The sequence below is a fragment of the Carcharhinus amblyrhynchos genome, unplaced genomic scaffold (genome assembly GCF_965287045.1).
Source record: "Carcharhinus amblyrhynchos unplaced genomic scaffold, sCarAmb.v2.hapA scaffold_724, whole genome shotgun sequence".
Taxonomy (NCBI): Eukaryota; Metazoa; Chordata; class Chondrichthyes; order Carcharhiniformes; family Carcharhinidae; genus Carcharhinus; species Carcharhinus amblyrhynchos.
The window spans coordinates 5001-18425 of record NW_027650464.1 but is presented as its reverse complement, the minus strand read 5'-3'; the positions used below and the strand labels follow the sequence as shown (position 1 = coordinate 18425).

At 51.0% G+C, this 13425-nt stretch overlaps 1 protein-coding gene across 1 annotated transcript in view; it reads right to left on the bottom strand.

Annotated features, from left to right (window-relative positions):
* LOC145339889 (dynactin subunit 1-like) overlaps window positions 1-4566 on the bottom strand; it is a gene marked incomplete at both ends in the record, with an annotated part of 62044 nt that extends 57478 nt beyond the window's left edge. Inside the window, 2 exons of the mRNA XM_080184427.1 lie at window positions 4128-4209; window positions 4321-4566. Of these exons, the coding sequence (XP_080040553.1) occupies window positions 4128-4209; window positions 4321-4566 (328 nt within the window). The remainder of the gene's footprint in view (window positions 1-4127; window positions 4210-4320) is intronic.
* Between the last annotated feature and the right edge of the window lie 8859 nt (window positions 4567-13425).

Sequence of the window (13425 nt, the reverse complement as noted above, 5' to 3'; positions counted from 1 at the left end):
CTAGATAGTCAATATCTTTTCCCAAAGGTAGGGGCGTCTAAAACTAGAGGACATAGGTTTAAGGTGAGAGGGGAGAGATACAAAAGGGTCCAGAGGGGTAATTTTTTCACAGAGGGTGGTGAGTGTCTGGAACAAGCTGCCAGAGGTAGTAGTAGAGGCGGGAACAATTTCATCTTTTAAAAAGAATTTAGATAGTTGCATGGGTCTGATAGATATAGAGAGATATGGGACAGGTGGGCTGAAGGGCCTGTTTCCATGCTGTAAACCTCTATGACTCCATCTTTGGAGCGTGGCAGGAAACCGGAGCACTTGGAGGAACCAGAGGGGTAGCAATATTCTGGTGGAGTGAAATTTGCTAATGCTCTTCGGGAGAGTTTAAACTAATTCAGCAGGGGGGTGGGAACCTGAATTGGAGTTCCAGTGTACAGGAGGTTGAGAATAGTGAGGCCATGAATAAGGTTTCAAAGTCGCAGGAGTGTAACCGGCAGGCAGGAAGGTGGTTTGAAGTGTGCCTACTTCAACACCAAGAGCATCCGGAATAAGATTGGTGAACTTGCAGTGTGGGTTAGTACTGGAGCTTCAATGTTGTGGCCATTTTGTAAACATGGATAGAGCAGGGACAGGAAGGGTTGTTGTAGATTCTGGGGTTGAGATGTTTCAGTAAGATCAGGGAAGGTGGTAAAAGAGGGGGAGATGTGGCATTGTTAGTCAGGGGCAGTGTTACGGTGGCAGAAAGGACGTTTGATGTGGACTCGTCTACTGAGCTAGTATGGGCTGAGAGTAGAAACAGGAAAGGAGAGGTCACCCTGTTGGGAGTTTTCTATAGGCCTCTGAAAAGTTCCAGAGATGTAGAGGAAAAGATTGCAAAGATGACTCTTGATAGGAACAAAACTCATGATGTGGAGATGCCAGTGTTGGATTGGGGTAAACACAGTAAGAAACCTTTCAACACCAGGTTAAAGTCCAACAGGTTTAGTTGGTAGTAAACGCCACTAGCTTTCGGAGCTTTATCCCTTCATCAGGTGAGTGGGGAGTTCTGATCTCAAACAGACCATATAAAGGCACACACAGCTCACAGGAACCTGATTAGAATGTCTTTATATCTAATCACGTCCTAAAAGGTGCAGACAATGCGAGTGGAGAGAGGATTAAGCACAGGTTAAAGAGATGTGTATTGTCTCCTGACAGTACAGTTGGTGAGATGTTACAAGCCCAGGCAAGCCATGGGGGTTACAGATAGTGTGACATGAACCCAAGATCCCAGTTGAGGCCGTCCTCATGTACGGAACTTGGCTATCAGTCTCCGCTCAGCAACTCTGCGCTGTCATATGATAACCTCACGATGCTCCACTTCTCCAGCTTCCACCCTAAACATGTTAAAGAAGCCATCCCCTATGGACAAGCCCTCCACATACACAGGATCTGCTCAGACGAGGACGATCGTGACAGACACCTCCAGACGCTGAAAGATGCCCTCATAAGAACAGGATATGACGCTCAACTCATCGATCAACAGCTCTGACGCACCACAGCCAAAAACCGCAGCAACCTCCTCAGAAGACAAACACGGGACACGGTGGACAGAGTACCCTTTATCATCCAGTACTTCCCCGGAGCGGAGAAGCTACGATATCTTCTCCAGAGCCTTCAACATATCATTGATGAAGACGAACATCTCACCAGGGCCATCCCCACACCCCCACTTCTTGCCTTCAGACAACCACACAACCTCAAACAGACCATTGTCCGCAGCAAACTACCCAGCCTTCAGGAGAACAGTGACCACAATACCACACAACCCTGCCACAGCAACCTCTGCAAGACATGCCGGATCATCGACATGGATACCATCATCACACGTGAGAATACCGTCCACCAGGTACACGGTAAATACTCTTGCAACTCGGCCAATGTTGTCTACCTTATACGCTGCAGGAAAGGATGTCCTGAGGCATGGTACACTGGGGAGACCATGCAGACACTACGACAATGGATGAATGAACATCGCTCGACAATCACCAGGCAAGACTTTTCTGTTCCTGCTGGCGAACACTTCAGCAGTCACGGGCATTCGGCCTCTGATCTTTGGGTAAACGTTCTCCAAGGCAGCCTTCAGGACATACGACAGCGCAGTCGCTGAGCAGAGACTGATAGCCAAGTTCCGCACACATGAGGACAGTCTCAACAGGGATCTTGGGTTCATAGAACATAGAACACTACAGCACAAACAGGCCCTTTGGCCCACAAGATGCACTGATCATACGATGTCACACTATCTGTAACCCCCATGACTTGCCTGGGCTTGCAACATCTCAATTACTGTCCCGTCTGGAGAAAATATACATCTCTTTAACCTGTGCTTAATGCTATCTCCGCTCACATTGTCTGCACCGTTAAGACTCGATTAGCTGTAAAGATTCACATTCCAACCAATATTCATGTATATTGAGTTTGTCTCTTTGTGCCCTGTTTATGATCAGAACTCCCAGCTACCTGACGAAGGAACAGCGCTCTGAAAGCATTGGCATTTTCGACAAATAAACCTGTTGGACTTTAAGCTGGTGTTGTGAGGCTTCTTTCTGTTCTGTTACCAAGCTAATTTTGTATTCACTTAGCTACCTCACCCTGGATTCCGTGAGATTTAACTTTCTGCAACAACCGACCATGTGGTACCTTGTCAAAGGCCTTGCTAAAGTCCATGTAGACAACATCAACTGCACTGCCCTCATCTACCTTCTCAATCAAATTTATGGAAAATGATTTTCTATTCATAAAACCATGTTGACTGTCCCTAATCAATTGTTGCCTCTCTGAATGCCTGGACTTTGGAAGGGGGAATGGAAGCATAGACTATTTTCTAAATGCTTAGGAAATCAGAAGCACAAAGGAACTTGGGAGTCCTTATTCAGGACTCCCTTAAGGTTAATGTGCCGGTTCAGTAGGCAGTTAGGAAGGCAAATTCAATGTTAGCATTCATGTCGAGAGGGCTAGAATACAAGAGCAGGGATGTACTCCTGAGGCTGCAGAAGGCTCTGGTCAGACCCCATTTGGACTATTGTGCGCAGTTTTGGGTCCTGTATCTAAGGAAGGATGTGCCAGCCTTGGAAAGGGTCCAGAGGAGGTTCGCAAGAATGATCCCTGAAACAAAGAGCTTGTCGTGATGCTGGGTCCACTGTTATTTGTCATTTATAGGAATGATTTGCATGAGAATTTGGGAGGCATGGTTAGTAAGTTTGCAGAGCTTGTCGTGTGAGGAACTGTTCAGCATTCTGGGTCTGTACTGGTTGGAGTTTAGAAGGATGAGGGGGGATCTCAGTGAAACTTACAGGATACTGAGAGGCCTGGACAGAGTGGACGTAGAGAGGATGTTTCCACTAGTAGGAAAAACTAGAACCAGAGGGGACAGCCTCAGGCTAATGGGATGATCCATTAAAACAGAGATGAGGAGGAATTTCTTCAGCCAGAGGATGGTGAATCTGTGGAACTCTTTGCTGCAGAAGGCTGTGGAGGCCGGGTCATTGAGTGTCTTTAAGACAGAGATAAAGAGGTCCCTGATTAATAAGGGGATCAGGGATTATGGGGTAAAGGCAGGAGAAAAATATCAGCCATGATTGAATGGCAGAGCAGATTTGATGGGCTGAGTGGCCTCATTCTGCTCTTATCTTTCATTGTCTTATGGCCTAAGTGGGCTTTGAATATTTTGAATGCCCCAGTCTCTCAGCTGTCTGGAATAACCCTGTGGATAAACAATCTCTCCTCACGCGTGTGACCCCTCACTTTGAAGTCACATGCCTTACTTCTTGACTGAGGGAGAAACCTCCTCTCAATATTCATCCTGTCAAGATGCCAGAGAACGTAACATCATTCAAGACAAATTTCAAACACCAGAAAGTACAGAAGCAAGCTGCTGTTTTATGTAGCAGGAGGGATACCTTCCCTTCGTTTCTGCAGCAGAATTCAATCCATTGATTTTCAATAAATTTCTCACTGCTCTCTCGCTCGACTGGACATTCTGCTCAGGGATTTTGAATAGTCTGTGTCCCTGACCACAGATTTTCACACTGATACATGGTGCCGTATTTAACCACACACAATACAATCTATTCTCCCGACACTGGATGCCTTACCTCGTTTGGGAACCTTTGAAGACAATGATTCCTGTGGAGTTTCAGGAGAAGTGGTGTCAGTGCCATCCTCAACAAGCTGGATCTGAAACACAGTCAGCACAACAATCAGTAAGCACACGTGCACACCGCGCCCCAAGCACACACAATACCCCTCAGCCCTATACTGCTATACAGCCATTCTGAACCACATTACCTGTGACTGACGTACAAAGATGCCATGATTTTCTTCACAGGTGAAATATCGCTTGCCTTGCACCGTACCATCATTCTTCCCCTTGGCATCATCCAGAATCACTCCAACCCATTTCCCAGAGGCAAACATTGTGGCACCCACATAAGCAACAGTACCACGGTGCCCTTTGCCAATCACCTCGACACGGGAGCCCACTTTCAGGGGTCTCCCAGCACCAATCTCACCACTCATTCTGCTACTGTTAGTCTGAAATAAAGGAAAACAGTGGTTAATGACAACATCACCAAATGTGTAGTGGTCCATTTTGGCAGGACCAATGGAATGAACGAATACAATATCAAGGGTAGGAGTCTTAGCTGTGTTGAGGAGCAGAAGGATCTTGGGGTCCGGGTCCACAGGACTCTTAAATCGGCCTCGCAGGTGGAGGATGTGGTCAAGAAGGCTATGGTGTACTGGCCTTCATTAATCGAGGGATTGAGTTTCAGAGTCGGGAGGTAAAGCTGCAACTTTGTAGGACCCTTGTCAGACCCCACATGGAGTGCTGTGCGCAGTTCTGGTCGCCTCACTATAGGAAGGACGTAGAAGCTATTGAGAGGGTGCAGAGGAGATTTACAAGGATGTTGCCTGGATTGGGAGGCATGCCTGATGAAGATAGGTTGAGGGAGCTGGGACTCTTCTCCCTGTAGAGACGAAGGTTGAGAGGCGACCTGATAGAGGTTTATAAAATGTTGAGAGGAATAGATAGGGTGGATTCTCAGAGGCTATTTCCCAGGGCTATTTTCGAGAGGACACAGGTTTAAGGTGCTGGGGAGAAGATACAGAGGAGATGTCAGGGGTAGGTTTTTCACTCAGAGGGTGGTGAGTGAGCGGAATCGGCTGCCATCGGTGGTGGTAGATGCGAACTCGCTGAGGTCTTTTAAAAGACTTCAGGATAAGTACATGGAATTTAATGGGATTGGGAGTTACAGATACTTCTACGGCTTGGTAGGTAGGGATGTGATGGGTGCAACTTGTGGACGGAAGGGCCAGTTTGTGCTGTAGTGTTCTATGTTCTATCCACAATCACTAAAAGAGTAATGGCTTGGGAAGAGGTGTGAAAGCACTCAGTAAGCACACACCAGACTCAGCTGCAAAACCAAGTAGCAAGTGGAGGTAAAAAACAATCTAAAACTAATCAGGCATGGGGACAGGTCTGTCACTGTATAACACTGGGGTACAGTACTGGTGGGGACTGGCCTGTCACTGTATAACACTGGGGTACAGTACTGGTGGGGACGGGTCTGTCACTGTATAACACTGGGGTACAGTACTGGTGGGGACTGGTCTGTCGCTGTATAACACTGGGGTACAGTACAGGTGGGGACTGGTCTGTCGCTGTGCAACACTGGGGTACAATACTGGTGGGGACTCGTCTATCGCTGTATAACACTGGGGTACAGTACTGGTGGGGTCGGCTCTGTCACTGTATAACACTGGGGTACAGTACTGGTGGGGACGGGTCTGTCACTGTATAACACTGGCGTACAGTACTGGTGGGGATAGGTCTGTCGCTGTATAACACTGGGGTACAGTACTGGTGGGGACGGGTCTGTCACTGTACAACACTGGGGAACAGTACTGGTGGGGTCGGGTCTGTCGCAGTATAACACTGGGGTACAGAACAGGTGGGGACGGGTCTGTCTCTGTATAACACTGGGGTACAGAACAGGTGGGGACGGGTCTGTCTCTGTATAACACTGGGGTACAGTACTGGTGGGGTCGGGTCTGTCACTGTATAACACTGGTGTACAGTACTGGTGGGGTCGGGTCTGTCACTGTATAACACAGGGGTACAGTACTGGTGGGGACGGGTCTGTCTCTGTATAACACCGGGGTACAGTACTGGTGGGGACGGGTCTGTCACTGTAGAACACTGGGGAACAGTACTGGTGGGGCTGGTCTGTCGCTGGATAACACTGGGGTACAGTACTGGTGGGGATGGGTCTGTCGCTGTATAACACTGGGGTACAGAACAGGTGGGGACGGGTCTGTCTCTGTATAACACTGGGGTACAGTACTGGTGGGGTCGGGTCTGTCACTGTATAACACTGGGGTACAGTACTGGTGGGAACGGGTCTGTCTCCGTATAACACTGGGGTACAGTACTGGTGGGGTCGGGTCTGTCACTGTATAACACTGGGGTACAGAACAGGTGGGGACGGGTCTGTCACTGTATAACACTGGGGTACAGTACTGGCGGGGACGGGTCTGTCACTGTATAACACTGGGGTACAGTACTGGTGGGGATGGGTCTGTCGCTGTATAACACTGGGGTACAGTACTGGTGGGGACGGGTTTGTTGTTGTATAACACTGGGGTACAGTACTGGTGGGGATGGGTCTGGCACTGTATAACACTGGGGTACAGTACTGGTGGGGACAGGGCTGTCGCTGTATAACACTGGGGTACAGTACTGGTGGGGACGGGTCTGTCGCTGTATAACACTGGGGTACAGTACTGGTGGGGACAGGGCTGTCGCTGTATAACACTGGGGTACAGTACTGGTGGGGACGGGTCTGTCGCTGTATAACACTGGGGTACAGTACTGGTGGGGACTGGTCTGTCGCTGTATAACACTGGGGTACAGTACTGGTGGGGGCGGGTCTGTCTCTGTATAACACTGGGGTACAGTACTGGTGGGGTCGGGTCTGTCTCTGTACAACACTGGGGTACAGTACTGGTGGGGACGGGTCTGTCACTGTATAACACTGGGGTACAGTACTGGTGGGGACGGGTCTGTCACTGTATAACACTGGGATACAGTACTGGTGGGGACGGGTCTGTCTCTGTACAACACTGGGGTACAGTACTGGTGGGGACGGGTCTGTCTCTGTATAACACTGGGGTACAGTACTGGCAGAGACGGGTCTGTCTCTGTATAACACTGGGGTACAGTACTGGCAGAGACGGGTCTGTCTCTGTATAACACTGGGGTACAGTACTAAGTGGGGACGGGTCTGTCTCCGTATAACACTGGGGTACAGTACTAAGTGGGGACGGGTCTGTCTCTGTACAACACTGGGGTACAGTACTGGTGGGGACGGGTCTGTCTCTGTACAACACTGGGGTACAGTACTGGTGGAGACGGGTCTGTCTCTGTATAACACTGGGGTACAGTACTGGCAGAGACGGGTCTGTCTCTGTATAACACTGGGGTACAGTACTGGTGGGGACGGGTCTGTCTCTGTACAACACTGGGGTACAGTACTGGTGGAGACGGGTCTGTCTCTGTATAACACTGGGGTACAGTACTGGCAGAGACGGGTCTGTCTCTGTATAACACTGGGGTACAGTACTGGTGGGGACGGGTCTGTCTCTGTATAACACTGGGGTACAGTACTGGTGGGGACGGGTCTGTCACTGTATAACACTGGGGCACAGTACTGGTGGGGCTGGTCTGTCTCTGTATAACACTGGGGTACAGTACTGGTGGGGACGGGTCTGACTCCGTATAATACTGGGGTCCAGAACAGGTGGGGACGGGTCTGTCACTGTATAACACTGGGGTACAGAACAGGTGGGGACGCGTCTGTCACTGTATAACACTGGGGTACAGTACTGGTGGGGACGGTCTGTCGCTGTATAACACTGGGGTACAGAACAGGTGGGGACGCGTCTGTCACTGTATAACACTGGGGTACAGTACTGGTGGGGATGGGTCTGTCGCAGTATAACACTGGGGTACAGAACAGGCGGGGACGGGTCTGTCTCTGTATAACACTGGGGTACAGAACAGGTGGGGACGCGTCTGTCACTGTATAACACTGGGGTACAGTACTGGTGGGGATGGGTCTGTCGCAGTATAACACTGGGGTACAGAACAGGCGGGGACGGGTCTGTCTCTGTATAACACTGGGGTACACAACAGGCGGGGACGGGTCTGTCTCTGTATAACACTGGGGTACAGTACTGGTGGGGTCGGGTCTGTCACTGTATAACACTGGGGTACAGTACTGGTGGGGTCGGGTCTGTCACTGTATAACACTGGGGTACAGTACTGGTGGGGACGGGTCTGTCTCAGTATAACACTGGGGTACAGTACTGGTGGGGTCGGGTCTGTCACTGTATAACACTGGGGTACAGAACAGGTGGGGACGGGTCTGTCACTGTATAACACTGGGGTACAGTACTGGTGGAGACGGGTCAGTCACTGTATAACACTGGGGTACAGTACTGGTGGGGACGGGTCTGTCGCTGTATAACACTGGGGTACAGTACTGGTGGGGACGGGTTTGTGTTGTATAACACTGGGGTACAGTACTCGTGGGGATGGGTCTGGCACTGTATAACACTGGGGTACAGTACAGGTGGGGATTGGACTGTCGCTATATAACACTGGGGTACAGTACTGGTGGGGACGGGTCTGTCGCTGTATAACACTGGGGTACAGTACTGGTGGGGACAGGGCTGTCGCTGTATAACACTGGGGTACAGAACAGGTGGGGACGGGTCTGTCTCTGTATAACACTGGGGTACAGTACAGGTGGGGATGGGTCTGTCGCTCTATAACACTGGGGTACAGTACTGGTGGGGATGGGTCTGTCACTGTATAACACTGGGGTACAGTACTGGTGGGGTCGGGTCTGTCACTGTATAACACTGGGGTACAGTACTGGTGGGGATGGGTCTGTCGCTCTATAACACTGGGGTACAGTACAGGTGGGGACGGGTCTGTCGCTGTATAACACTGGGGTATGGTACCTGCGGGGACGGGTCTGTTGCTGTAGAACACTGGAGTACGATACTGGTGGGGACTGGTCTGTCTCTGTATAACACTGGGGTACAGTACAGGTGGGGACGGGTCTGTCGCTGTAGACCACTGGGGTACAGTACTGGTGGGGACGGGTCTGTCACTGTATAACACTGGGGTACAGTACTGGTGGGGACGGGTCTGTCACTGCATAACACTGGGGTACAGTAATGGTGGGGACGGGTCTGTTGCTGTATAACACTGGGGTACAGTACTGTTGGGGACGGGTCTGTCTCTGTGTAACACTGGGGTACAGTACTGGTGGGGACGGGTCTGTCACTGTATAACACTGGGGTACAGTACTGGTGGGGACGGGTTTGTTGCTGTATAACACTGGGGCACAGTACTGGTGGGGCTGGTCTGTCGCTGTATAACACTGGGGTATAGTACTGGCGGAGACGGGTCTGTCTCTGTATAACACTGGGGTACAGTACTGGTGGGGACGGGTCTGTCTCTGTATAACACTGGGGTACACAACAGGTGGGGACGGGTCTGTCTCTGTATAACACTGGGGTACAGTACTGGTGGGGTCGGGTCTGTCACTGTATAACACTGGGGTACAGTACTGGTGGGGACGGGTCTGTCTCTGTATAACACTGGGGTACACAACAGGTGGGGACGGGTCTGTCTCTGTATAACACTGGGGTACAGTACTGGTGGGGATGGGTCTGGCACTGTATAACACTGGGGTACAGGGCTGTCGCTGTATAACACTGGGGTACAGTACTGGTGGGGACGGGTCTGTCGCTGTATAACACTGTGGTACAGTACAGGTGAGGACTGGTCTGTCGCTTTATAACACTGGGGTAAGGTACTGGCAGGGACGGGTCTGTCTCTGTATAACACTGGGTACAGGACTGGTGGGGATGGGTCTGTCACTGTAGAACACTGGGGTACAGTACTGGTGGGGCTGGTCTGTCGCTGTATAACACTGGGGTACAGTACTGGTGGGGACGGGTTTGTTGTTGTATAACACTGGGGTACAGTACTGGTGGGGGCGGGTCTGTCACTGTATAACACTGGGGTACAGTACTGGTGGGGGCGGGTCTGTCACTGTATAACACTGGGGTACAGTACTGGTGGGGATGGGTCTGGCACTGTATAACACTGGGGTACAGTACTGGTGGGGACAGGGCTGTCTCTGTATAACACTGGGGTACAGTACTGGCAGAGACGGGTCTGTCTCTGTATAACACTGGGGTACAGTACAGGTGGGGACGGGTCTGTCTCTGTATAACACTGGGGTACAGTACTGGTGGGGTCGGGTCTGTCACTGTATAACACTGGGGTACAGTACTGGTGGGGATGGGTCTGGCACTGTATAACACTGGGGTACACAACAGGTGGGGACGGGTCTGTCACTGTATAACACTGGGGAACAGTACTGGTGGGGTCGGGTCTGTCGCAGTATAACACTGGTGTACAGTACTGGTGGGGTCGGGTCTGTCACTGTATAACACTGGGGTACAGTACTGGTGGGGACGGGTCTGTCACTGTAGAACACTGGGGTACAGTACTGGAGGGGTCGGGTCTGTCACTGTATAACACTGGTGTACAGTACTGGTGGGGTCGGGTCTGTCACTGTATAACACTGGGGTACAGTACTGGTGGGGACGGGTCTGTCTCTGCATAACACCGGGGTACAGTACTGGTGGGGACGGGTCTGTCACTGTAGAACACTGGGGTACAGTACTGGTGGGGACGGGTCTGTCTCCGTATAACACTGGGGTACAGTACGGGTGGGGTCGGGTCTGTCACTGTATAACACTGGGGTACAGAACAGGTGGGGACGGGTCTGTCACTGTATAACACTGGGGTACAGTACTGGTGGGGTCGGGTCTGTCACTGTATAACACTGGGGTACAGTACTGGTGGGGACGGGTCTGTCACTGTATAACACTGGGGTACAGTACTGGTGGGGACGGGTCTGTCACTGTATAACACTGGGGTACAGTACTGGTGGGGACGGGTCTGTCACTGTAGAACACTGGGGTACAGTACTGGTGGGGATGGGTCTGTCGCTGTATAACACTGGGGTACAGTACTGGTGGGGACGGGTTTGTTGTTGTATAACACTGGGGTACAGTACTGGTGGGGATGGGTCTGGCACTGTATAACACTGGGGTACAGTACTGGTGGGGACAGGGCTGTCGCTGTATAACACTGGGGTACAGTACTGGTGGGGACGGGTCTGTCGCTGTATAACACTGGGGTACAGTACTGGTGGGGACAGGGCTGTCGCTGTATAACACTGGGGTACAGTACTGGTGGGGACAGGGCTGTCGCTGTATAACACCGGGGTACAGTACTGGTGGGGACGGGTCTGTCACTGTATAACACTGGGGTACAGTACTGGTGGGGACGGGTCTGTCACTGTATAACACTGGGGTACAGTACTGGTGGGGCTGGTCTGTCGCTGTATAACACTGGGGTACAGTACTGGTGGGGATGGGTCTGTCGCTGTATAACACTGGGGTACACAACAAGTGGGGACGGGTCTGTCACTGTATAACACTGGGGTACAGTACTGGTGGGGTCGGGTCTGTCACTGTATAACACTGGGGTACAGTACTGGTGGGGTCGGGTCTGTCACTGTATAACACTGGGGTACAGTACTGGTGGGGACGGGTCTGTCTCTGTATAACACTGGGGTACAGTACTGGTGGGGATGGGTCTGTCACTGTATAACACTGGTGTACAGTACTGGCGGGGACGGGTCTGTCACTGTATAACACTGGGGTACAGTACTGGTGGGGACGGGTCTGTCGCTGTATAACACCGGGGTACAGTACTGGTGGGGGCGGGTCTGTCGCTGTATAACACTGGGGTACCGTACTGGTGGGGATGGGTCTGTTGCTGTGTAACACTGGGGTACAGTACTGGTGGGGATGGGTCTGGCACTGTATAACACTGGGGTACAGTACTGGTGGGGACGGGTCTGTCTCTGTATAACACTGGGGTACAGTACTGGTGGGGATGGGTCTGTCACTGTATAACACTGGGGTACAGTACTGGTGGGGATGGGTCTGTCGCTGTGTAACACTGGGGTACAGTGCTGGTGGGGATGGGTCTGGCACTGTATAACAGTTGGGTACACACCGAATGGGCACAGATGTAGGGAGAGGTGCAGGAGATTCTGGGGGGTCTACAGAAAAAGAGTTTTTACTCAGAGGGTGGTGTGAATCTGGAATTCTCTGCTTGGAAAGTGGAGGCCAGAAACTCTAAAACATTCAAAAAGCATTGGGATAAGCACTTGAAATATGACAACAGTCTCAAAGACGGGCTGGTTAGGATGCACTGGCTGTGCTAAATTCTTCTTCATTGCACCCAAACAGGTGCCAGCATGTGGTGACAGGGGGATTTTCACAGTAACTTCACTGCAGTGTTCATATCAGCCTACTTGTGACACCAATGAATTTTAAACGACCGTCCTTTCCCCCACCTCACATTCCCCTTGACCCCTATCCCTCTCCGAATCTCTTCCCTCAGCCTCTCTCTCTCTCCACCTCTCTCACATTCACTCTCTCTGTCTGCGCCTCACACATTCTCTCAGTGAAACCAGAACCAGGAGAGGCCATTCGGCCCTTCAATCCTGCTCCGCCATTCATTCTGATCATGGCTGATCATCCAATTCAATATTCTGATCTCCCCTTCCCCCCATATCCCTCAATCCCTTTAGCCCCAAGATCGATAGCGAATTTCTTCTTGAAAGCACACAATGTTTTGGTCTCAGCTAGTTTCTTGCGGGAGGGAAGTCCACACATTCCCCACCCTCTGGGTGAAGAAATTTCTCCTCACCTGAGTTATAACATAAGAACATAAGAAATAGGAGCAGGAGTCGGCCATCTAGCCCTTCGAGCCTGCCCCGCCATTCAATAAGATCATGTCTGATCTGTCGCTGCTCAGTTCCACATTCCCGCCCTCTCCCCATAACCCTTAATCCCCTCTCTTATCAAAAGCCCATCAACCCGCATCTTAAATATATTTAGCGAGGCAGCCTCCACCACTTCAACGGGTAGAGAATTCCAGGGATTCACCACTCTTTGAGTGAAGAAGTTCCTCCTCAACTCCGTTCTAAACCGCCCCCCCTTTATCTGGATGCTGTGCCCTCTAGTCCTACTGTCCTTTCTGAGCAGGAAGAGCCTCTACACCTCTATCCTATCCATCCCATTCATCATCTTATACGTCTCAATGAGATCTCCCCTCATTCTTCTAAACTCTAACAAGTACAAGCCTAGTTTATCCAGCCTCTCCTCATAGCTCAACCCCCTCAACTCCGGTATCAGCCTAGTAAACCTCCTCTGCACTCCCTCCAG